This window comes from Lutjanus erythropterus, chromosome 13 (assembly GCF_056507025.1).
Source record: "Lutjanus erythropterus isolate fLutEry1 chromosome 13, fLutEry1.hap2, whole genome shotgun sequence".
In the NCBI taxonomy this organism is placed as follows: domain Eukaryota; kingdom Metazoa; phylum Chordata; class Actinopteri; order Lutjaniformes; family Lutjanidae; genus Lutjanus; species Lutjanus erythropterus.
The window spans coordinates 30,159,470-30,185,607 of NC_139329.1; the positions used below are offsets into that span (position 1 = coordinate 30,159,470).

General features: G+C 39.3%; 1 protein-coding gene across 1 annotated transcript in view; it reads left to right on the plus strand.

The window, feature by feature from the left end:
* The window catches only part of plxnb2b (plexin b2b), a 180,413-nt gene that overhangs the window by 123,914 nt on the left and 30,361 nt on the right, over positions 1–26,138 (plus strand). The window contains exons 9-20 of the mRNA XM_084734751.1: positions 2,531–2,642; positions 3,179–3,290; positions 3,651–3,752; positions 5,258–5,353; positions 7,346–7,433; positions 10,016–10,200; positions 11,424–11,572; positions 16,670–16,781; positions 17,479–17,615; positions 18,067–18,249; positions 19,945–20,044; positions 25,132–25,329. Of these exons, the coding sequence (XP_084590877.1) occupies positions 2,531–2,642; positions 3,179–3,290; positions 3,651–3,752; positions 5,258–5,353; positions 7,346–7,433; positions 10,016–10,200; positions 11,424–11,572; positions 16,670–16,781; positions 17,479–17,615; positions 18,067–18,249; positions 19,945–20,044; positions 25,132–25,329 (1,574 nt within the window). The remainder of the gene's footprint in view (positions 1–2,530; positions 2,643–3,178; positions 3,291–3,650; positions 3,753–5,257; positions 5,354–7,345; positions 7,434–10,015; positions 10,201–11,423; positions 11,573–16,669; positions 16,782–17,478; positions 17,616–18,066; positions 18,250–19,944; positions 20,045–25,131; positions 25,330–26,138) is intronic.

A 26,138-nucleotide genomic window follows, 5' to 3' on the forward strand; every position in this document is an offset into this window, starting at 1 on the left:
TTTTGATGAAAAATTAATAAATGTGTGAGAGAACCGTGATCTCAACGCTTATTGAGAAAAGACTACAACTGCGGGGACATGGCTGCCTCTGCACTGTCTGATTTATTTGTTAACATCTTTACTGTTAGTTGATGGAAAACTTTCTGCTTCAGATGCCACCAAAAAGTTGACTCATTTCTAATTTAAAATTTTTGTTTCTGTTATCTTCTGTCACCCCAACCCGCCCACCCCCTTCACACACACATTCACGCGCAGTGAATGTGGGAGACGGGAGAAGAATCTGTGACTGTCTAAGAAGAAATATCAGCCAAATCTTCTGTAATAAAATTTGGCCCCTAAACCACAAAGAGTTTATCTGCAAAACAAAAGAAAATGTACAGAAGTCTGTAAATTCTTCAGCCTGCTCAGTCATGTTTTTGCTTGTGATAAACAATGTTACATTACGTCAGTATTGGCTATTGTTAGCTTCAACATAAAAACTCTCACTCTCAACCCCTCAGAGTCTTGGTCTTGTCTCACCTTCAGTACACTTTGGTCTCGCTCATGACTTTGTCTCGGTTTAGGTGGTCTTGACTACAGCACTGAGCAGAGTGGCCCAAAAAGCCACAGCAGCGTCACTGCATGCCAACTGGTTTTAGCAATTCCATTAATTGTGGATTTTTTAGGGAATTTTTACCACTAAAGTACAATAGAAACTAAGTCATGTCTAGCATTATTAGCTAATTTGTGGACATGTCTTGTAGAGGTGCCCTGAGTTAAAAATCTAGTTTTATAAGCTTAATTGTTTTAATTTACACTATTAGACCTTCAGTTGTGTAAGACATGGACATAATCTCTGTGACATGCCCGGTATGGTGGCTCTGGCCGTCACCATCTTGGCAGCTGAATTTTTGTGTAAGTAAGTAAAAGTAAAGTTTATTTTGATCATACAAAGTACAATCATACAGTCAAATATAGCCCATATAGTGACTAAATAAAATAAGGCTATAATATGTTTATTTTTTCTCTAAATTTGAGAATTTTAATCTGGGCTTGACTCGCTTTTGGAGCCAGCCTCAAGAGGCCGTTCAAGGGACTGCAGTTTTTTCTAGGAGCCGTTGGCAACTTTTGTCTTGGCTTCACTTTTCAGCCCATGGAGGTTTCCGCCTGGTTTGTACGCAAACGAAAAACATGTATTTTCCCAGCAGAGGAGTCTGTGTTTCATAACAGAAGTGAGTACGTTCAATAAATACAACAAAACATGAAGCTGTAGGGAGAAAAGCAGATTATTCCCGTAGTAAATGTCCTAATATTAACAGTCGGGCTGTTTAGGAAATGAAGAACTAATCACTTGATTATGAGAAGACGTGTCAGCTTCAAAGTGCCTCACCACCTCAGTTTAACAATTTCCTGGGAGAAACCCTGGGTGCGCTGGTTGCTCTGAACTCAGTGTGAACTTGGAGCTGATAGAGTACACAGACTGTACATTGCCTGGGGGGCAGCAGGAGGCCAACAGCAACTATTTGCCCCTGGGCTTCCAACAGGTGAATCTGGCGAGGATTATAACTTTATACTAGCCAAGCTAGCGGCATGGCTGTAGGGAGGACAATGTGGATCTGTCAGGTTGGGCAGCTGGTTCAGTCCAGACTGAAATGTCTCAACACCTATAGATGGATTACAATGAAATGGTGTATAGACGTTCATGATGCCCCGAGGATGAATCCTTATTAGAGCTCCACTGATTACTGACCTGGCTAAATTATCAGATCTGATATTCAGCATTTATCATATTTCAGTACAAATTAAATTTTTTACTAGTTTTATTTATTTGTATTTGATTTGTAACCTCTGGGAGCTTTTGTGTTCATGCATTTATTAAGATTTTCAGTTATCTTCAAGAAATCTTGCTGGCAGCTCCCTGCACTTTGTATTTTCAGAAAATGTTGAAAACTTTAATTAAACTTATTCTTAAAGCCAACTATTGGATGGATTGCAATGACATTGAGTACATATTATCCATGTCCCTCTTAGGGTTAATTGGAATAACTTTCATGATCCCCTGACTTTCCACCTTGTGCCATCGTTGTGTCAAATTTTTAATTTGTCCAATAATTTGGTTCATGATGAATACCTGCAAAACTAACGGCTGTCCCTTCAGCCTCAGCTGCTTTGTATTTTGTGCTAATAAATAATGTTAGCAGGCTAAGTTAAGGTTGTGAACATTGTAAACATTCACTACTAAACATCACCATGTTAGCATTGTCCTTGTAAGCATGTTACCATGGCAACATACCATGTTGCTGTGCCCATGTGCAGCTTTACAGACCCACTTGCATGACATACATTAATACATAATTAGCATAAAGGTATTTGAGGTTGTGCTCTGCCGCAAATTATTTATCAGTCATGTTTTGTTTGTCTTCAAATGCACAAATGACATAATGACCTGTGGAAGCCATTAATAGTCAGAATATTTCCTGAAGACTTGATTCGTAAATACATACAACAGCTAGTGCAGCACATTTTAACCCTCCCTCTCCTGTGTCCTCAGACTTCGTGGCCGTGGCGGTGAGGATTTTCGTCAACGAGACCGTGGAGCTGGCCACGCGGGAGTTTAAGTTCTATAACTGTGCTGCCACAGTGAGGAAATCTGAAAACACACCGTGAGTCAGACTCTTAATCTATCAGTTCTGCTCTGTCACTCACTGAAAATACACAGTGACACTGAACACAGCATCAACTGACAACCTTGATGTAAATGTATCACCGTGCACGAACAGATGAGAGATCAAGGCTCTGTTTGTAAATTGTGATGCATGGTGGTTTTGAATGCACCTCTTGCGTTTTCTCTCCTCCGTTTATTACCAAGCCGAGGAAATTGCCTCAGTTTCCTATTCATTAATCAAAAAATGAAAGTCAATCTCCCCATTTTTTCCCCCCTCCTTATTTTTTTTTTCTTCATTTCTTTCATGCCAAGGAATGTGTGATGAACGAGCTTTGCTTATGTGAAGTTGCAGAGATCCATTTCGTTGTCAGCGGCATGGATTTTTGTGCCGGACGCTCTTTGATGAGTTTGCATGTTTTTAGATTTTGTTTGTGTGTGCCTTTATGTATGTGTGCTGCTGTCTAATTATGTGTGTGAACGTATTTTCCTGCCTTTGGTGTTTATGTGTCTGTATTTCTGCGTGTGTGTTTTCAGGTGCATGGCATGTGTGGCCAGTTCGTGGGGCTGCCAGTGGAACACACAAGACCATACCTGCAGTGACATGGACAACAGCGTGGTGGGCCCCAACATCATCACACACCGGCAGGTTAGTCCTCACATCAGTGGCGTGTCGAGGAATTTTATCTCTCAGTATGTGTCTAATAAATGCTGCAAAAAGTGTAGCAGAAGTTTGAAAAGATACATCAAATCAACACTCGTGACGCAGTGCTTGAGCGACTCAAATTTCTTCTAAAAAATTAATAAAAAACTCAAATCCCGGTATCAGCTGGCACCATCTTGCGTGACAAATATTGAAGGGTAGAGGATATCAATTTATAAGTCAGCAGATGTTTCAGAGATACACTTATCTGTCTCCGCAGATGAGGGTGTCCGTTAAGTGGCTGGCATATTTAATATGTAAATGATCGAAAGTGGGAGTATCTGATTTGTTTTGATGCCTTCTCAGGGAGCCAAGTGTCCTCAGTTTGAGAATCCAGATCCTGTGCTCATCCCCGTGGGCTACAAGACTCGCATCAGCTTCGAAGGGATCAATTTGGACCTCTACCAGGTAAAGTGGCACCGACACAGAATTTAAAGCATTTCTGCAGAACTACTCGGCTCTTTTAGACGCTTCTTGAGTGTGGTATTAGGACCACGGTGAAGCAGATTGGTCACGGTTTTTAAATTAATTCTCCCATCTCATCGAAAAATTGCTCACACACTGACAAAAAGTGACTCTTCAGATGCAGAAGGAATCGGATTTGTTATGTGTGCACAAGGTCACAAAAAGGAAACGTTTTGGTCGTATGATCATTGTCATCATCATGATTTTCGGGCAAACGGCAAATGGCCAATCAGGAGAAAAGAGGGAAGAGACAGATGTGCATGTGAGAGAAGTTAGCCTTTAGGACTTTCTGCATAAACCTTTTTGTCAGAGAGCCCAGAAAGCTTTCTACCAGAAAGGCTTTTGGAAGTTCATACGAAGAGCAGGTTATGGTGGATGGATTGGTTAAGCACAGGGGTTTCTCCCTTGTTTGATTTTTATTTTTAGATGTAGTTTACCTCTTATTCTATGTTTTTTTAAATTTTTAGTTTTAGTTCGTTGTCACAGATTGGTTAGGATTAGGCAACAAAACTACTTCATTATATTGAGGTTTATTTAAAGCTACTACAAGAAATTTTCATATTGTGTTGATTTGGGTGACCCTTGTGGAAAAAAAACAACATGAAATATAATGTTAAAAATAAAATTATCTGAATACAAATCTCCAGGGAAAATGTAAACACAGGCTCATTTCATCTGATTTCACAGAGAATTCAACCCGGTGGCAGGCATTAAGAACAACTGTCTTCTCGCTGATAGTCTAATTTGCTTATGTAGATCATACAGAGGCATGAGTCTCAAAATAAGGCTGTTTCATAACCAGTTAAGAACTCCTTGTAGTGGCTTTAACTCAATATGCAGTTGTGTGTGTATGTATACAGCAAAAACCAAAAGCTGGCTTCCATTAATCACCAAATTGATAACGGTAAGCCTTTAAGGACAGCTCCTCATTAAGACCTTCTGGATGCAGTGTTCTTGTATAGAAAATCAATTTACATTCCAATTTAAGTAGTGTTTGATCACAGTCACCTCCTCTGTCTGCTGTTGTAATTCCCTGGATTGCACAGGATGAAAGTGTTGACACTTTAAATTGTCTTCTAGCAGGTAACTTCATATTATTTCTTTGCATATGACACTTTGGTGTTGTGGGGGAAAAAAAGTGTTCTTACCGGGTTGCTGGTTTTGACTAATACATTAAAGACCTCATGGGCATCAGAAAAGATCAGTTGTGTCAAAAGATGTGCAGCAAAGGCACCTCCTGATGATGTATGCTGTGTTTGTGGTGTTATTTGTGAATGCAGTATACAGTTGTGAGAACAAGGAAAGAAGCCAGTCATCTCATGTTGATTTACATGATAGTCTTACATTTTTTGCTCTGTTGTGAAAATAGGATCAGAGTATTTTTCAGGCATGATGTATGTAAATTAACGCAGCACGTTTCTTGTTTTTAATTTGTCCGGCTCCTTCAGGGTCGTGTTTTCACTATCGGCACGGAGCTGATGAGAAATATGGAAGAAGAGGTCAATTTTGAGGACGGGCCGTTCTACACCTTCAGCGGCTTCAATGTGAGTGTAGCTGTTTTCTTATTTTTTTTAACGTGTTTTCTAGATACAACAAACATTAAATGTTAAACAAAGGGTAGTCTTGGCTGCAACTCCTTTTTCGTTTACCTCACATGCTTTTATATATTACTTGGGCAACTGTTGGTTTTAATTATTTTATTTTATTATTATTATTATTTTATCTTTTTCCTTTTAAACAAATTTAATTCTCATGTATTACCGTTCTATTCTATCTTTTATCCCAATTGGTTTCAACTGTTCTTTTTATTCATCTGTTTTTCATTTTACTTTATCTGCATCATTCTTGTGGCTGCAACTTTTGTGGCTCACTCTCTGTGCAGCACATTGTTTGCCCACCTAGAATGAAATGTGCTATATAAGTAAAGTTTTGCTTTAGTATGTTAGTTTTTCCACAGCAGCACGTTGAATGATCCTTAATATACTGATTCATACTTGGTTTGTTCACATTTTTCCATCCTATAGCTGTTGCTCTCTTAGTTTATGAGTGCAGGGTCGCTCTTCTTTGTTATAAAATCATTTGGATAAAAACCCACAGCTTCAGCAAATAAGTTTTGTTATCTGGCAAATCATGTTAAGAACCTCCTTCCAACAACTTTTGACCACATTACATTCCTAAAAGCAGTGAAAAAACTTTCCTTTACCCTCTATTGTACCTGTTATGATGCCAGTTGGTTAAGAAAAAGTAGTGTTTTTTAGACATAAAATAATGTTTTAGGATTAATGTTAGGGTACATTACCGTAAAGCAACACTGTATTATAATGGTAAGGAATTAAAAAAAGAGAATTATTGTTTACCTTTTGAATAAAATGTATTACAATAGTAATGGAAAACATTTAGTTGCAGCTACAGTTTAAAACGTATGTGATTTGAAATTGAAAAACATTAAATACGAACTGTTTTCATCAAGACAAAATGTCATAGTAGAATCCGTAATGGTACAGTGTTTCTTCAAAATTTATATTTTAACAGTTTTCCATTACTTTATTATCAAATAAAGTACATAAAACAATGAAACATTGAGCTTCACTCATCTGTTAATGTCAATTCATTTTTTTCCAGACTGTGAAATGATAGAGAAATGCATTTTCAGGCCATTTTTGTGGCAAGAGATAACAGAGCTGAAGCATACGAGGAAGGCTGCAAAAACGGGATTCAGCATGACCTCCAGAGAGTCATGCGACATATTAAAACACTGTAATTATTTTCATTTGGGTCCTTGCACCATAATTGGGGATGTATTATGTGAGTGTAAAGGGCCAACAATGGTCATATTACCCAGAGGCAACACCGTACCATAGAGGGTTTAGCTTTGTTACATTTGAAGCATGCGTCTGATGGCTGTTTTTTATTTTCTCGTCACCTCGTCTTGGCTCAACAATTGACCCTCGATTGCGTCTCTGTGCTCACGCTGAGCCGCTGATTTTGTTCCTGTTCTAAGTTTGTTCAGACGGCTCCTGGCCAATTTTGCCTGCACTCAACACAGGTCCTTGAAATGTGGCTGATTTGTGGATTATCGAAGTGCAATATAGAAGAACCCTCAAACTAAGTGAAATATATTGGAGAGTGCCACTTGATTTCCACCACTGATTAAGGCTAAATGCAAACTTTCTATCCCTGCACAGATGACTTCATGTTCCAGGCTTATAAATCATATCACAGGCCCTTTGATATTCTCTAGCTCCCTCTAATGGACACACTCTCCTCATTCGAGTTATTTTAGCTCCATCTCCACATTGTGAATTCTGTGATTGGGAAACTCAAGCAGTGCCTAGCCCGCAGCTATGTTCTTTTCCAACATTGATTTCTTCAGCTGAAAATCTGCCAGGCTGGGTTAAAAAAAAAAAAAACCTTCCTTTTTTTTCCTCCTCTCTTGGCACGGTGGAGCAGCAGCCCACACTGTTTGCTGAGAAGAGCTTAAGTGCCATTAATCACTGGATTCTGAATTAATAATTCATTTTCTTCCAATTTCTTAGTTTTCTTACGACAAGTCACCGGAGACCAATGTTCTCTTCTACGTGAAGGACAAGGAGTCAGGCAAGAAGATGGACAGCACGCTGAACGGTATGCGCTCTCACATTTTAATGTGGAGATCAGATTATTTATAATGCCCTGTGTGTACACTTCTAGTCCCAGTGTGGGGGCTGTGTTCGGTCTGAGGCTGCTGACTTTAATCTTAAAATGAAAATTAACCAGAAAAGTAATAGGTAATGATTGTATCATCACACACAGTTTGACAGAAAATAAAGGATTCGGGTGCATTCATAACAGGTGATTGTCAGACCTGTTTTACATTTCCGTTGTCATGCAAATTGGGACAAAGTTATTAGACATGAACACAGATATCTCGTCTTTTATTCATAATACAGCATATTTTACCATTATACTACACTTACAATGGTGTAGGTTTGCTTTCAGTAGTGAGGAGGCACAAAAATATGTCCTTATGCCTTCCATAATAATGGTATTATAATAAAAATAGAAAGGCTTTGTAATCCTCTGCATTATTAATGCACCAACCCAGGTTAAAATCCTGTTTACAATACTCAAGACCTGATGCTTTATGATATGTAATATTTTGTATCCTCACCACAAAAAGCATTTTGTGTCACTGCCTTATCTTTTAGTGATTACAGCTTCTTGTTTTTTTTAGGAAAATATTCACTGTAAATAAAAACAGGCTACAGATTAAATCATAACATGCTGAGAAAGTAAAGCCCCGAATCACAGTCAACTCACAGTCCCAACCACAGCCCAATCCCAGTGCCCCCCCTTAAAAACATACATGGAAGGAGCAGCTAAACAAAAGTTTATATGTAGGTGTATGAAGCTGTTTTGACAAAAACAGGTAAATAGATTATTGGATGTTACCTCTCATCCACTCTGTGAGGCGAGAACCTGGAAGACGTTCGGATCAGGCTGCTGGTCTCTTAAGTGTTTTGTCCGTGAAGAAAGTGAAAAAGATAAAATGAAAAGCCCCAAACCCACAGTTGTTCGTTCATGTTTTGGCGTTGTCAGGGTAACATGATATGTCGCATTTAGGTGCCGTCCCATTCCTATTTATACCATTCTGGGGCCTTCGTGCCTTTCACACTCAGGCGCTCAATCAGTTTGATGTCAGCTAAATCTGTGAGGCTTCAGGGCTTAAGGCTATTTAACCTTTTCCAACTCGTCTGGACTTCCCCTGGTAACCCCATGTTAAATTCAGCGTTCCAGTCAAAGTCAGAGCTCGGAATTTCCCCGCTGAAATTTCCAACTTCCAACTTCAAAGTGGTCCAGGTGCACAAAGCCAAAAGTAAACACAAAAACATGGCTGACCCTGACAAACTGGTGAGTTCCTCTGGCAAGGGTACACACAATTAAACCCTCAGTGGTGCAGCCTCCTGCATAATAAACAACGTAGAGGAGAATGACAAATGACGCAAATGACATTTTAGTTTATGGCACTTGATAAGGGTTATGACACTGACGACCTGTTTTGACATCAATTTGCATGCTGAACAGGTTTTACTATATGATAATATGTAATATTTTAGGCTTCCATGGGTGCTGCCATTGTTGTGTGATGTCTGACACCTGCTTCTTCATGAAGTCGGGGTGGCTGGACTTATCCCAACTTCACAAATAACTCTGACTTTTAGTGGCAATGTACTTTTTCTTGTAGGAGGCTGGAAATTTTCAACTTACCTGGCACACATCATAACATCACAGCACTATGAACTATGGGTAATTCCCTCAGGCGCGGACGTAAGGAAAAAGCGCAAAAATGCCTGCATAAGAGAGCTCTTATGCATTTGATTTGACAGTAGAAGAGCTGTAAACCCTTGCAGATTTAGCAGGGATGAGTGTCATTGAGTGTGGACATTGAGATTGGGTCTGCCTCCACCTGTGAGGTCAAAAGCGGGGCAAAAAAAAACGTACTCATTGCATAACATTGTCATAATCATTATGGTAAGTTGAAAAATTAAAGTGATCAAATTGATTCAGTAGAGCCAGAGATACAGCCTTTATTATTCCAGGCATTCTTCTTCCTTGTCAAAATCTGGCGCCTACATTACCCACAATACCCACTTGATCCCTGCCAGTTAAGTCAGAGATTTAAGTGTGTTATGCTGGTAGCTGTAGCAATTAGCCTGAAGCCGATAGCCTCAAGCAGAGATGAAGAACGGGCTACAGAGGTCTGGTAAGCTCACTTCCATCTAATTCCACATCCCCAGATTTCTTCTTTTTGACACTTGTATTTTTCAGACCCAACCAACGCTGGCTCAACTGACATTACTTGAAACCATTTATCAGACTTAACACCGCTCCCTCTGCAGCCACAAAAGACTTTATACAAGTTTTTTCCTATGCAGAAGTGTTCCCCGGGACCTGTAAACAGACTTTAATGTGTAAAATCAGTGGAGTTGCCTTTTAAGCTTAGTGCTCTGAGGACACATGGTGGTAACTGAGGACGAATCAGGTGAACAAATTAACATTTTCAACAACTCATTATGGGATATATGGTTGTGGTTGAACTGTAAGAGGACAAAGTTCAGAAAGACTTTGCCAAGGGTGCCAGACTGAGAGTATAAAAGAGACTTTTTAAATATATAAACATTTTGTGTAATGCGAAATGTGATTTTTGTTTTTTCCCTCTCCTACAGTCACCCTTTACAACTGCTCCATGGGGAGGGAGGACTGCAGTCTCTGCAAGAACGCAGACCCAAAGTACAGGTGTGTGTGGTGCGCCAAGCAGAAAGCCTGTGTGTACGAGAAGTTGTGCAACCCTGACCAGCAGGGGTCCGAGGATCCTTACAACATTGAGTGCCCTGACCCCCAGATCACTGATGTGAGTAGCTGCAATGTTGTCATCTCTTTGTGTGGAACTTTGGTGTATCAAAGGCAAAGTGATTAGCAGTGAAATGCATTGACTTGGCTGATTGGATTATTGATTGGAGCTCTTTACTGGACGTGCTTTTTTTCTCGTCTGCCTTTCTCTCCTTGGGGGCAAGTTGCGCTGATCTGTAGCACATCTAGATTGAATCAATTCTTTCTGTGCTCGCTTAATTGTTGGCGCCTCACTGCCATTGACAAAAATCCATCAGTAATTGTGTTGATGTCAATCAACAGAGGTTATGACCATGCATACAACAATGACCTGACCAATACATCAACCAACAAAGCTAACAGATAAATCGCTCAGTATGTGTGCTGGCAAGATGCTGTATTGACATTTTTGGTTGTTATTGGCATATTTTGACCACTACTGGATGAATTTGGTACAACAACAGACATTTATGCAAGATATAATAAACTGTAGGCTAATAACTTTGGTGATCCCTTGATGTTCGCAGATGTTAGCATGCTAGCATGTTACACTTGATGGTGCACGTGGTAAGCGTGGTAGCATTGCAGTGACCCTCAGCTGTGCTTTGTGTTTGATGCTAATAAGCAATGCTAACATGCTACACTTAGATGGTGCATATAGCCAACTGTATATCTGCTAGACATCTAGTTAGCTAGTTAGCATTGTAATTGTGAGCATGTTGCTATAATAGCTTTAGCATGTAGCCCAAGCACAGCCTTTTAGAGCTGCTGGCATGGCTGTAGACTTATATTTTGTTGTGTATTTGATTTAAAGTTTAATAATGTTTTGTTTCATGTGTTTTTATTCATAGTGAAAAGCAATTTAAGTTTTGTGATGCTTACTGGTCAAAATATAATGTGCTGTACAAAAACGTTTATTTGCAAGTTTATATCAAGTATCAGCTCATATAATGTAATCTGTTTTTTTGCATATACATATCCTCAAGTATCTTGCATTAAAAAAAAATCTAGCCTCAGTCGGAGGCTAATGTATCCACACGCAGTGCATTTAAAATAACTCAGTATGGATGTAATTCTCAACCACAGCTTTGAATATTAAACACTTTAACTATTCAGCCGACTTAAACAGACTGTGTAAATCTCTTATATGTTCTTATTGCTCAACTAATCTGTTTAAATCCATTTCAAATCCCTTCTTCCTATAAACACCCACCCCTCCCCCACCTGCTGTATCTCCCTATTCAGATCATCCCTCGTTTTGGCCCCCTGCGGGGAGGAATCTCCATCACCATTCGGGGCTCCAACCTCGGCATCCACAAGGAAGACATTAAAAGCATCACTGTGGTCGGGGAGCCCTGTATCCATCAGGAGGAGAAGTACTCTGTCTCCACGAGGTAACACTTACATACCCTGATATGTTTATGCAAATATATGAACTGCGACACACACACTTTTTGTCTTTATGTAGTTTGCTGTTGGTCAAATTGTGTTTGGGTAGGTTTATTTAAAAAAAAGTCTGTTTTTTTGGTAAACTTTTGGATATCTTATCAGCTAAGGAGTGCTTTGCCTTTCCTTGAGGTGACCTGGGTGTATAATTTATTTAGCTCATTATGCCACTGTATTGATCTGAATGTCTCCAGACGCAAGTTGATTCAGAAACAGAATCACTCTTTTAAAAGGTAAATGCCAGTGGTGGTGAAGTAGAGAAGACGTATTCTGATCCTTTTTTGAGTAAAAGTGTGAATACAACAATGTAAAAAAAAAAAAAAAAAGCCAAACATCCTGCATTCAAAATCTAATCCTACATAACTAAAAGAACAGGAGTATTGTCAGCAAAATATACTCAAAATATAAAAAGTTAAAGTCCTAGTTCTGCAGAAAAGTGGCCCCTATGACTGATTTTTATTATATATTAGATTATTAGATTGTTAATCATCAATGTGCACTGTTGTAGCTGGGTGAGGTAGAGCTACTTTGAACTACTTTATACACAGTTTTGGGTTGTGAGATGATTAATGGGGCAGGAAAGTTCTGCTACACAACTTTGTATTAATATTTTGGTCTCCTCTCTAATGTTTGCTTTTCGGGGAAATATTGCATACCTCTTTGGGCCTAAAATGGTTATTTAAATAAAACCATCTGAGATGTTTAGATGGGAACTGTCTCTTTATTGGAACTGCTAATAAGTCATAGGCATCTCAGACATGCCAGGAGACCCAGACTAGACTAAACTAGCTGCTCACAAGCTGAGCCGCAAGCCAAAGAACCCCACTGGAAATCACTGATTGAATCTTTGACTACCAGTTGCATTTTAGAAGCGCATTCCATGTTTTTTAATGTGAAAAAATGAATCTGAAAAGTAACTACAACTGTCAGAAAATGATTTGTTCTGAATTGTATTGGAGTAGAAAGTATCAGAAGATGGAAATTCCCCAGTAAAGTTCAACCCCAGCTCCAAAAAAGTTTGGACATTTTGTAAAATATAATTAAAACAGAATGCAATGATTTGCAAAAACTTTTCAACTTCTATTCAACTGAATACAGTACAAAGATCGTATATTTAATGTTTAATGTTTTTTGTAAATATGCCCTCATCCTGAATTTGATGCCTGCAACACCTTTAAAAAAGTCCTGGCAGGGTCTTTTTTATCACTGTGATACATCACCTTTTCTTTGAACAGCACTTATGTGGGAACTGAGGACTCTAATTGTTGAAGTGTTGAAAGTGAAGTTCTTTCCCATTCTTCATTGAAATGCAGCTTCAGCTGCTCTGCTGTCTGGGGTCTCTGTTGTATTTTGCACTTCATAATTCACCACACATTTTCAGTAGGAGACAAGTCTGGACTGCAGGCAGGTCTGTCTAGTACCTGCACTCTTTTGCTACGAAGCAACACTGTTGTAAAACATGCAGAATGTGTCTTGGCATTGTCTTGCTGAAATAAGCAGGGACGTCTCTGAAAAACACATCTGGATGGCAGCATATGTTGCTCTAAAACTTGTATGTACCTTTCAGCATTAATGGGGTTTCACAGCATTAATGGGGTTTCACAGGTTACACGCTGGCTTTTGGAGTTACCGCTGGTAACAGTCTGGATAGTCCCTTTCCTCTTTAGCCTGGAGGTCATGATGCCTGTTGTTTCTAAAAACAGTCTGATATGTGGATTTGTCAGACCACAGCACGCTTTTCCACTTGGCGTCAGTCCATCTCAGATGAGCTCGGGCCAAGAGAAGTCTGCGGCGTTTCTGGATGCTGTTGATATATGGCTTTCGCTTTGTATGGTAGAGTCTTAACGTGCATTTGTAGATGCAACAACCAACTGTGTTTACTGACAGTGGTTTTCCAAAGTGTTCCTGAGCCCATATAGTATCCTTTATACAATTATATAAGTTTTTAATGCAGTGCTCCCTGAGGAGTACTCAGTGGCACTCAGTGTTGGTTTTGAGCCTTACCCCTTATGGTGAGAGATTTCTCCAGATTCTCTGAATGTCTTAATGATACTATGGATCTTGGATGGTTAAATTCCAAAATACTTGCAGTTTTTCTTAAACTGTTGGAGTACTTGCCCACGCAGTTTTTCACTAAGCGGTGAACCTCGCCCCATCCATGCTTGTGGATGACTGAGTCTTTCAAGGACGCCCTCCTGTTACTAATTCACCTGTTTACATGAGGTGTTTGTTGAGCATTCCCAGTCTTTTGTTGCCCATGTCCCAACTATTCTGAAACATGCTGCAGGCATCCAATTCAGAATGAGTGCATATTTACAGTAAACATAAAGTTTATTGGTTTTAACATTAAACATCTTCTATTTGTACTTTATTCAGTTGAATGCAAGTAGAAAACGATTAGCAAATCATTGCATTCTGTTTTAATTTACATTTTACAGAATATCTCGACTTTTTTTTGGATTCAGGGTTGTACGAGTAGCTGCTTTCCATCGCTGGGGTTGACTACTGTATATCAGTCTTTAAAATCTGTCTGTGGCCACAAATGATCACAGAATCCCGAATTCTTTGAGATATTAATTCACCAAAGCACTACAAATGTGTCACACTGATATGACACCGCTGCACATTTGCCACAGATTTTTGTTGGTCTATTCATGCAGCAGACTGTCTGTTCCTCCTCATCCCAGAGGTGCTTTAATGGGCTGAGCATTGTAAAAAAAAGAACCACTGAAATAAACTTAAGCCTCACAATTGCACTTCAGTCACAGCTGTGTTTAAAAAATGTTCACTTCATACAAATGGTCTTTAAAAGAGAGAACATCCACATTGTTGCCCCAGAGCCACAAGCCAGAACTGTTGACACCTGGCAGGATTGATCCACGTTTATGACAAATTCTTGCCCCGCCATCTGCACGATGAGGCATAAAACTGGATTTATGGGACCAGATGGAATGTTTTTCGCCCTTAAATCATCCACTTTTGGTGCTAATGTGCCTGCTGTGGTCTTCATCTTGCTGTTAGTTGTCCTGCATGGTCTGCTGCATGCTGTAGCTCACTAGCTTTAAGTTTTGACAGGTTTTTTTCCGTCCTGATATTTCATTCCTTTTCATTCCTGTTGTAGCTGTTAATTGGCTGCTCGTGGCCCACCTGTTAGCCTGAATGAGGCTTGCCATTTTATGCTGACCTCTTTCATCAGCAACACATTTTCCCCGAGGACTGCAGCAGACTTGGACGTGTTGGTTTATCACATGATTCCAAGTAAACTCCAGATACTGCAATGTGGGAAATTTCCCTGAGGGTTCAATGTCTAAGATGCTATAAGCCGCCAATTTGGCATTAGAAATCATACTACGTTCCTAGCTGCTTAGTCAACAACATTATTTAAACGTTGGATGAACTTCTTTTAACATGTGTCCACTTCTAAGCGTTAACAAAAGACATTAAAGACGCAAACTTTTCATTTAGGCTTTTTAATTACTTCAGTTATTTTCACCACTTTCTCCAATTAACTAAAACAAGACACAGAAGTCGTTCGCCTGCCAATAGCTGTAATATTCAGAAATAGCTTAGTTAAATGGATAAATTTGGACAAAGACTGCTTGAGGATCTGTTTGTTTTCGATGGCTCTGCTCCAGGCTGGAAGTCAAAGTAGCACTGACAAGAGTTTTGATTTGTGGAAGTTGTTTAAGCTTTGAAATGTGGATCCAATTTTGCTTCCACAAACCTGGTGAAGCCTATCATTAATCTGGAATACAGATCTTCAATAGACTTATTTTTGTGATCAATCGTTTATGTAAGGTAGGAGAGGCAGCATTACAGTCACACAGGTGACACAAGGCAAAATACAACAACAGTTTCTTTGCTCCCCGTTTCCCTTTGGTAGTGGAGCTGCAGCTTTTAGTTGAGTAATCAGTGTGTTGATCAGGAGATTAATTGACAAACATTTTGATCATCGATCAGTTCCATCGTGTTTCATGCAGAAATGTAAAGCATCTGTTGTTTCCAGCTCCCCAAATGTAAGGATTTGTTCTTTTTCTCTATAATCTATCACACTAAATGAGAAGTTTATGTTTTTCAGACTGTTGGTTGGAACATTTGAAGACATCAGTTTAGGCTCAGGGAGATTGTGATAAACATTTTTTACACAAATTTTAATATCTTTATAGACTAAATGGTTGATCCAAAACTCTTGAAAATAACCAGCAATTAAAATAATTGCTGGTTGCCACCTTACCAGGCAATGAGCATGGATAAGAGCACACCAAACAGACATAAAACTACAATAATTTCATCCCAACCCCATCCTCCTGCTACCCAGGAATCCTAAGACCATTATAGACATAAACCAACTTCACTTACAAAAGAGTTTAATACTAAATGCCAATTTCTGCAGTCATGCTTGATGATATCCACTGAAATAGCCAAGAGTGTACGTAAAGTATACGTATGAAGAACGAGTGTGCATCCAGTATATATGTATAACCTTCTAAACAGGACAGCTAGCAAGCAAATACATGAAAATACGGCTGGGTAAGATGGTTAACCACCGAAATTTATAATAAGACACTAATTTTCTCCAGTAGCTTTGAGCAGCAAATAATATTATGTGTCTTGGCATTATGTAATTGAGTGATAGAAAGTCCACATGTTCTACATCTCTGTACGAAGAGAGACATTCCCTTACCTTTAACAGTGCATGTGGTGATTCCCAGTGAGAAACTACTTTATTTAGGCAGATGTTAGCCCAGCTCCGAAAGAGCAGCCTTCAGTAGAGCTGAAACAATCAATCAAGTCAATTAACCACTTAGTTGATCTACAAGTAATCTTTCTGAGAAATAATTGTTTGGCATTTTCTAAGTAAAAAATATCCTCTTGATCTAGCTTCTCAAGCATGAGTGTTTCCTGCTTTTCTTTGTCTTATATTGTAGTTAATTACATATCTTTGGGTTTTGGTCTGTCAGTAGATAAATCGTCAGTGAAAATAATTGTTAGTCGCAGCCCTAGTTGTAAATATTTACTCACCTCTTTTCTGTTTTTCTGTCCAGCGTTGTGTGTGAGATCGGTCCCATTAACCCGGCAAAACAACACTGGGGCCAAGTGGACGTGGAGGTGAAGGGGGGAAAGAGAGGAACCTCCTCCTTACACTTCACCTACAGGGTAAATACTCTCCCCTTACTTACACATACCCTTTCTTTCTTTCTGTGTTTCTGTCTGTGTTTCTGCACTTTCAGTATGAAGGCGCAGAACTTTTCTTGACCCAGAAAATGAACCCATCTGAAAGCTTTCAGCTGATCTTGTTGTTTTATGGCCTCTATTATGTTTCCATTTCCAAACTGCAGAGAGCCCCTTATCAGAACATACCAAGGGCATGTCATTTAAGTGGAATGTACAAATAAACATCCTAATGTGTTGGTAAATGAAGCGCTTAGATGCTGTCATATTACAATGGTAATGCACTGCACGATAAGCCAGAATGTGTATGCGTTCCTCTTTAAGCAGATGCTGTGCAGTAGGCCCCCTTTTCTCTCTAATACTTTAACAGGCTACAGCGTAGCTATTTAACTGGCTTTTCATATCTCTGGCTCCGCTAAAGCTTCCCCACAGGGGAGTGCTCCGCCTAACTGTTTGCTCAGCAAATTGAGGCAGATGTGGTGCTTGTATGAGTGTGTGTGTGGGGTGGGAGCTCAAGGAGGGTGAGAGGAAATGTGTGTGTATGACATAGCACTGTATTTGTGTGTGTGTGTGTGCCTGTGGGTTGGAGCTTCTGTGTGCGTGTAAATCCTTGCAGGGGAACCATGAGTATGTATTCATGCTGTATTTTGCGACTCCCCCCCCCCCACCTCTTCCTCACCAGGACCCTATTCCCGAAGCGGTGAAACCTTCCAGAGGGCCTAAAGCCGGGGGCACCCTCATCACAATTTCTGGCAAATTTCTGGACACTGGCAGTAAGGATGATGTCCAGGTTACCATCGGAGGGGTGGACTGCACTGTGTAAGGATTTCTCCTCTCAATAATTGTCATTCACGCCAAAGCCCAATTCTGTTTCAATTCAGTCTCTTCTGTTGATAAGTGCTACTTGTTATTCAGACATTGTATTCTATGCTAATTCTACAGTATGCACACTTTGAAGCCCATAAATTGATTTTTTTTTTTACATTCCTGAACGAAAATGGGATTGACCTTAACTTTGGTGTCATAAGCTTGATTTTTTTTTTCCTCTTGCCTCCTTCGCTGTTGTGACCACCAGTGTTCTGTCAAAGCCAGCCCATGGTGACATTTTAGGGAGAGGTAACGGAAAAAATAACGAGCTACAGGAACAGCAAAGCCAGGATTTAACAAGCTGTCAGGCTGCTGCCATGTTGGCTTCCACTGCACGGTGACCTTGCATGACCCCCGACTCCTTCCAGCCAGCCAGTGTTGAGTTATGTCCTTGTCTTGGCAGGGAGCGCTTTGGACCAGAGATCACCTGCAGGACAGGAGAATACCGAGCAGATAAGGTGCCCTCCGACCCTCTTGCCGTCACCGTGAAGTATGGAAAGAGAACCACAATGACCATCCCAAGTGCCTTCCAATTTTTGGAAAATCCCATCGTTCTGGACCACCACCCCAAAGGAAGCTTTGTCTGGTCAGTATGAAGTAGCAGCAAACAAGACTTTCACCTGGAATCAAACTGTGAATATTTAATCACTTTACCTGGAAATATAGTATTGAATGAAAGCTAAAGATACATTGTGGTATCAGGATTCTGTTATCTCATGTTTTTGTGCATTCTGACTTTTGGATGTCCTGATAATATTTTACCCATCACTTTCTTTGCAGAGATTTGGGGAGGTTGTCAGAACAGTATCACTGATTTTAAAGGGAATGCTTTCTTTTTGTGCAAATGGAATCAAAGACAAGTGTTTTATTTCTGTCAAACTGAATTTTTTAACCAAGCTAGTAGCGTGGCTATGAGGATATTTGATCCAGATTGAAATATCTATTGGATGAACTGACATGAAATCTTTTCTCTGAACTGATCAAAAAAAAATTGAGATATAATGACTTCTGTTAATGTCTAATCAAAGAGAGACTGCATGCCCCCCTTATTGTGCCACACAGTGGTTTAGTCCACTGCCTACCTACATTGGTGGCTTGTTTCAAGCGCCGTCTGCTCTCCATGGATGAACATGTATGCAGCCGAAGATTATTTTTCTCAGGAACAAGAGGAGATGTTCTTCTAATGTATTAAATATTCAATAAGTTTGCCAGACAATTGATGTTTTTTCGTGACCTATTTGAATCAGAAACACACATGCAAAGAACATTATAAGAGCGCCGGAGTCTTGTGATTGATTCGCTTGCTCCAGATGAAAGCGTCATTATTTTCGATGAAATGATACAAGGTCTCGAGGTGGAAGATTGGCGGTACAGATGTCCCTGAATATCAGTCCCTGTTCTCATTCATACATAGTCCCATGCAGAAAATGTTCCTGAACATATCGGGGATGGACTGCATGTGTGAAAGGGGCTTTAGTCTTGTTTAGAAAGCTGCAGGAGGCTCTCTCTCTTTGTCCTTATCGACATCAGTCGTGCTGGAGTCTGCATTTCCCAAATCTTTACAACAGATGTGGTGAAGATCATAATGGACAAAAATGGGACCTTAAGATTCAGGTTGACAAAAAACAAAATGTCACTTTAGATAAGTCATACTGTTGTTTTTAAAGAAGAGAAGCAAAAAAGGAAACAGAAAAGCTGCAAAGTTGACACTGGTGACAAGGTTGAATAGAATAGTACTGTTGTGGAAAATTGAGCACTAAGAAAGGCACCTGCCTTGTTCTCTGAAACTTCTATCCATCTGAAACCTTGGTGGAGGTTATTAATGCCAAGAACCTTTTTGTTTTTTAAAAGTATGATTTGCCCTTCAAGGGTTGCTGAGTGTGCCTGTGTTTGTGTATGTGTGCAGAATATTTTCCATACTTACTTTTGATTGGCTGAAGGGGATTCAAATGCTAGTCTTTGATGTTGCACTAAACTGCTTGATGATCGCTGAAAATGGATGCATTAGACGGTTACCTTGCTTTTTTCTGTGCAATTGAAAGCACTAGGGCGCGTGTGATTAGGCACACAGGCTTGAACAACAGACAACAGATATGCTGCTTGCAGACTAAACTAATTTGTTTTCATCCCCGGTGAAAATTACCCGAGGCGCAATGTAAGAACTGTGTCTGTCTTCCCGTAACCCTCCCTATGAGCTTGTCTTTGTCTGGCTGGAGATGTCTATACTCATATGTGCTTTAATTTCTATGAGGATGTCTTTGTTTGTGTGTTTTTTATTTAGTGGAGGGAGGAACATTGTGGTTACCGGCTCTGGCTTTGACATCATCCAGACTGCTGTCATGAAGGTCCACGGACAGACAGACAACTCGATGGTTTCTGAGGTGTGTGTCTCTTAAGTTATTATTTTTGATAAAAGATTTTTAATTCAGTTTGTGTCTTAGTCGCTTACTGAAAATTTCAGTTAGTTTAAGTCACATTTTAGTGCTGTTTTTTAATTTTATTCTGTTTTTGTTAAGATTTAGTCAGTGGAAATCAGGTCAGTCAGTTTTGTCATACTTTTCTCAGACAGTTTCGTGATACTGTCTTGGATTTTGGTTAAAGGACACTTCTGCTGGTTGTCAAAATTCCAATTAGAAATAAGTATACATAGAACATTTACTCCTAAAAGATTATTAATGATTTGTTACAACTCATAAACCAACAATTGCTCACTTTGGGAACATTCAGCATTAATTAACATAAAACGGAAAATAATAACACAAGTTGCAGTTGCATTTTGTAATAAAAAATAGCAAATCTAACAAACTTCAACAAACAAAAAACAAACAAAATGGTGGGTCATTTTTTACATTACATCACTTGTACCAGATGGCGAGGGGGGGCGCGAACACCAGCCTAATTTTTCTGGCGGGTCACGATGCAAAAAGGTTGAGAACCACTGATCTAAGCTGACAACGTGTTCCGGACAAATTCGTATCATATCATAAATCATATCATATAAAAATGAATGCAGAAATCATTATTGATGTGTCGATTGGTCATCTGACACTGATAATGTTTGTTTTTATATATTACTGAGGTCCTCTGCTTTACTAAGTTGAACTGAGATCTGAAATCTGTCGTTCAGGCGGACCAGCATTATCTGGGAGGCATCCCATTTATTTACTGCACATGGAGCTAAAACTAATACTGAATTATGTTAAAATGTTTGCTGATGGAGTTTCTGTCTGTTAATGAGTTGCAAGAAATCATAAATGATCTATTAGAAGGAGTAAATGTTTACAGTGAGCTTGGCTCCATTGAATATGACTACATTAATGGAGTGTGGCAGTGTGCTAAAAAAAAAAATCCACACAAGAACTTTGAGTCAAATTTATACTAACATTAAATTTTTCAAATAAGTCAATTTACATAACTGACATTTACCTTGACAGACACCGTGTGTGTTCAGGTGTCTTTTCAAACTTTTTTCTGCACATTTTAGTTCACAGTGCACTCCACGTTCTGTCTGTCTTTCTGTTTAAATATAAGAGATAAAGTGAAATATAACACCCTTACCTATAAATATAAGTGTCCACATACCATCTTTTTGTTCTTTTCTTTTCTTTTCTTTTTCTTTTCTTTTCTTTTCTTTTCTTTTCTTTTCTTTTCTTTTCTTTTCTTTTCTTGTCTTGTCTTGTCTTGTCTTTTGTCTTTTCTGTCTTGACTCATCAGGGCAGAATGAACAGAGACTGTCGTAACATTTGTTGTCAGTATTTTTATCATTTACGTTGTCATCACAAGTCAATAATGAAAGGTTGTCCACCTGAACAGAGCCAACTATTTCCTCTTGTCTTAACTTGTCAGGGCATAATGAACAGAAAGCGCGTCAGATTATTCACGTTGTTGCCAAAGAAAAAGGACATCAAGAAATTCTTATCATCAAAATTTTTTGCTGATAAAATTAATACTGGAATCTTCTATTTTTTTTTCCGTTCCCCTTACCATCATCTTCCTCTTTATCTTTCAGTCATTATCCATTTCTAAAAGTCATCATTTCTTTGCACTTTTCACTCTTTCTGTTTTCTCCGATTCTCAGAGAATTTCTGCTTTCCCATCTGTTCCCCCCCTCACAGCGGCAACCCTGTCCATCGATCTCCCCACATCTCATGAGCCCACGACCACAGTGGTGATTCATTCAAACTCTGTGAAGCATGCACGCACACCAGCAAACACGCACATTTCCACTCCTGCCTGCTTCCACCGATCAGTGAGATTCTGTAAGCCAGCATTACTTCATCTCGTGTCTCCAGCCATAAATCCTTCAGACCTGTAGGATTACAGATAGAAGCACCACTGTTTCACCCTCACCAAAATATGACTACAGTGTGTTCCTCATCCAGATTAATCAAGCAGGACCGACTCCACCGAGGAACTTGGGGAGTTGCACACAGCTTGCCGGCGCCTGCCCTCCAGTGTACCGGCCAGTGTTAAGCAGTAGCAATTTTGCTCATTTCATTTAAAGGACTAAATTTAATGCCGGCATTAAGGTTGCAGAAGATTATGTGACTATGCCGCTCTTCACCACTTTACTCCCGGCTAAGTCCCCGGTCCCTGGTACCCAGGGACTGGAGAGATTTGAAAGGACTTCTGGCTGCCACAAACTAGCAGCGGATGTAAAGTGTTATCTCAAAGGCCTTGGCTGGTCAACTTTAAAAGCCTCTCTTGGTTTAAGTCTGTCCACTGAACTAGACCCAAAAATTTGGAGTCATTATTGTTGCTGGTGTGTGGTGAAAACATGTTGATTACATTGTGGGTTAGGTTAGCTGCTCAAAGCAATCATGTTTTGTTTTCTTTTTTTGCTGTTAAGTCCCTCCAGCTCCTGTTTGTAATTGTAAACATAGACTTCTAGAGCTGGTTGCACCTGTTGTTTGTAGCACCAAACAAAACGCCTGGTTATAATATGAATGTTCACCGAGTGTAAATTTACACACATCACCAGATTAAAAAGGTTCCACCTCACAAACTAGTTCTTAGAGATTAGCTGTTTCTAAATACTTGCACGTACTAACCAGTGTTGTCAGATTGGTTTGATGTTTTCCAGCCCAATAATTGCTCAAAATCTGTCTAAATTCACAAAAAAAAGCCCAAATGTTTTCTATAACAAACAATACAAATAAAGTAATAAACAATAGCAATGGTGTTGGGGTTCATGACAGTTTTTTAATATGTTCATGTGCACCAGAATGCAGATGAGAGGCTATAAACTATGATGCAACCGTAAAACTGTTTTCCATTTCTACCCTGTGACTTAAAACAAAGGCAAAAATAAAGGGACAGCTCATATAATAAAAATAATAAGTTTTAAATAATGTGGTAAACTGCAACAAGCCTCGACAGTATGCCAGCTTAAAGTTTACACCCCCCCCCCCCCCCACACACACACACAGATGGAGAGAGAGGGAGAGTGAGTGAGAGAAAAGTACAGTAGATACGGAGAAAAAGAGAAGAAGAAAGAGACAGAAGTACGCAATCCCACGCTGTTGAAAAGCCAAACAAAAGCATAGAGGTTTCTGTTACAATGAAAATGCAGATTTGTAAAAGCACTACATGACAATGGTAACTCATATCTCCTCTCACCAGAATGAATACAAATTATGTTGTATCAAAGTTGTGCCGAGTGACTGGATTTGTTTGCAGAACTAAAGAAATTCAGTATATTTTTGATGTACTATAATTTTAATTAATTTTAAACAAGTGTCCACCCACCTAAGTCATGCATTGCAACCCAAAACAGCCAAACTGGGTGGAAAACTGCCCAATTTGAAAACATTTATAGGTTTAATTGTTGCATAATGACCTTAACCAACTGACTTGTTTAGATTTGTTTAGAGTAAAGAGCATTGGATATAACGTGGAATATAGTCGACATACCACACACTTAGTCAAAATTATTTTTAAACTGGGAAGATTTGAAAGAATGGTTTACAAAGGTAATAATAAATATTGATTAGATTAGCATTTAATGAAGGAAACTGAATAAAGACAGAAAAAAGGTAAAAAAGAAAAGGGGGGCATCCTTCTGTACTCCCTTCATTTTAAATTTATTTATTTACATTTTACTGTTCCACTCCGACTATTTCCTTGACCCATTTACTCCAGTTTCTTATGAATTCCTCCTCTCTGTTTTTCCATTTATAAGTGATTCTTTCCATTTCTTGGATCTCTTCAGCTTTTAATTTCCACGCATTAATAGATGGTAACATCCATCCAGTTCTGTGTGATTTGTTTTAATTTGGCCATACATATTATTATATACAAATATTTATCTCCTTACCTCTATATTTCTGACGTTGTAGCAGTTTCTTTAAATTAAAAATATTTGTGGCTTTCTCCTGAACTGACCCCAAACACAGAACAAGAGTAAAGAACATGTGAATATTAAGCTTCCTGTTCCCCACTTTCCCTCCAGCATTCAGCTGTATTTTGATATGATTTTTTGGTGTTGCAAAAACCCTCAGGTTAATTTTCCAGGCAAATTCTTTCCAATTTTTTTATTGTGTCATCTTGAAAATCCTCTCACATCCTTCCTCCCAGTTCCCCGTTCCAAAATTGTTATCTACATTTATGTTTCCCATTTCTCTTTGGTGTCGGCTGTGCTTTCCTTTGTTTCTTGTAAAGTCTTATACAGTTTTGAGGTTTTACTATTTTCATTGTTTCTGTTTTTGTTTATAAATTCCAGTAAAACTTCCAGATAAAATATAGTTAACAGATTCCTGTTTTTAATTGCTTGTATTTTATCTCAACTCTCGACTATCAGGCTCTGTAATCATGAAGTTGCAAGTAAACTCCCAATATTGCATTTATTTTTGGTACTAGACATTCATCAAATGACAAAAGACCTTCAACTTACACAATCAGTCTCAAAATGTATAGTAGCTCTGCATGACTTTCACAAAGCATTATCTGATGTAGCCTACGCCTTTTCCCATGTCCTTTTGAAAAACTTAAACTGTGTGGAGGACTATAGGGTTTAAGCTGTCACACACTGCATTGTCAGCTCTGTATCGAAACAATCAAGAGAGTGACAGAAATATCACCATCAGCCCAGTTAATCAAAAGCAAATAAACAAAGCCAGAGGAGGAATGACTCAGTGTGAGGTGTGATTCATCAGTGGCTGCTATTCTACGATGGCAGAGGATTTTAATAGAATGACTGAAAAGAGACACGCAATTTTACTTTCCCCGTCGCACCGAACCAGGCGTTTTTCTCCCACCATCTCACCCCCAAAACACTCTTCCCTCACACAACAAAAACAGTAATTGACCACCTCTTTCAAAAAAAAAAAAGCCCAAACTCCCACTGTTTGCTTTTGTATCTCCCCATATTTTCTCTGTTGAAAACTGTTATATTCTCCTTCATGTTTTGCTTTACTTTATGTGTGCTACGTGTCAACACCGCGTTTTACTCTTCCTCCGATCCACTCAGGACGCCCACGAGAAAAACGACACGGTCATCCAGTTTCAGTCTCCAACAGTAAACAACACCGTGAACCACCACTTCAGAGCGTACATCCAGCTGGACAACTGGGTGAAGGAGCTGAAGCCCTTCGACTACCACCCCGACCCCGTCTTCAACGAACTGATCAAGAAGGTCATCACCGAGGCCAGCATCATCATCGTCACTGTGAGTACAGGCTGCTCGGGTTAACATGACAACGCTGTGTTTCCTGGAAATCGACCTCCTTGTGTGAAGGAATTAAGACAAATGGTGTCAACTTGAGGACACAAATTGAAAAGATGCTGAGTTGCATTTGCTGTGCCACATTTTCACTCTTTAGCATCTTATATAATAGTTGGGTTTCATGGCATATAAGAAAAAATTATGCAGACAGCAGCACGTTTAATGTTTTAGCTCAGTGGTCTGATTGTTTTCGAAAGTCAAATGAAATGAGGCAAATGTACATTAATAGTTCTGAGAAAGAAGAATCCCATTTTGCTTTGAACACATAAAACCAAGTAAACATTGCTCTGGTTAAGTATTAAGTTTTTGGGAATATGCGAAAATGAGAAAATACTGGGATGATAAATGGGTGGAGTTAAAAGTAATGTTCAGGGTTCCCACGGGTGCTTGAAGTCCTTGAGAATAATTCCATTCTTTCATAATAAAACCACATAAAGGGTAGCGCAGTAGTAGGGAATTTTCAATTAGGCTAACGTCAGGCTACATTAAAGTTGGCTATGAGTTTGTTTAGCTGGCGAATCGCAGGCTAAATGTCGATTTTCAGGAGCTGTGAGTGTTTTGCTTTCACCTTTGTGTGGATTGTAGCCAGCAGAATGTGTGATATTTTATGTGTAGTTCAGTTTTTTGGGTTAGTTTAATATTTGCATTCTGGTGTAGGCCGTCATTAGGTAGTAGCAAGGGCAGATCCAGGAGTTCAGGAGATCAGGGGCTCAGAGACTGTGATCTAATTTTTTCTTTTTTTGCTTCCACGC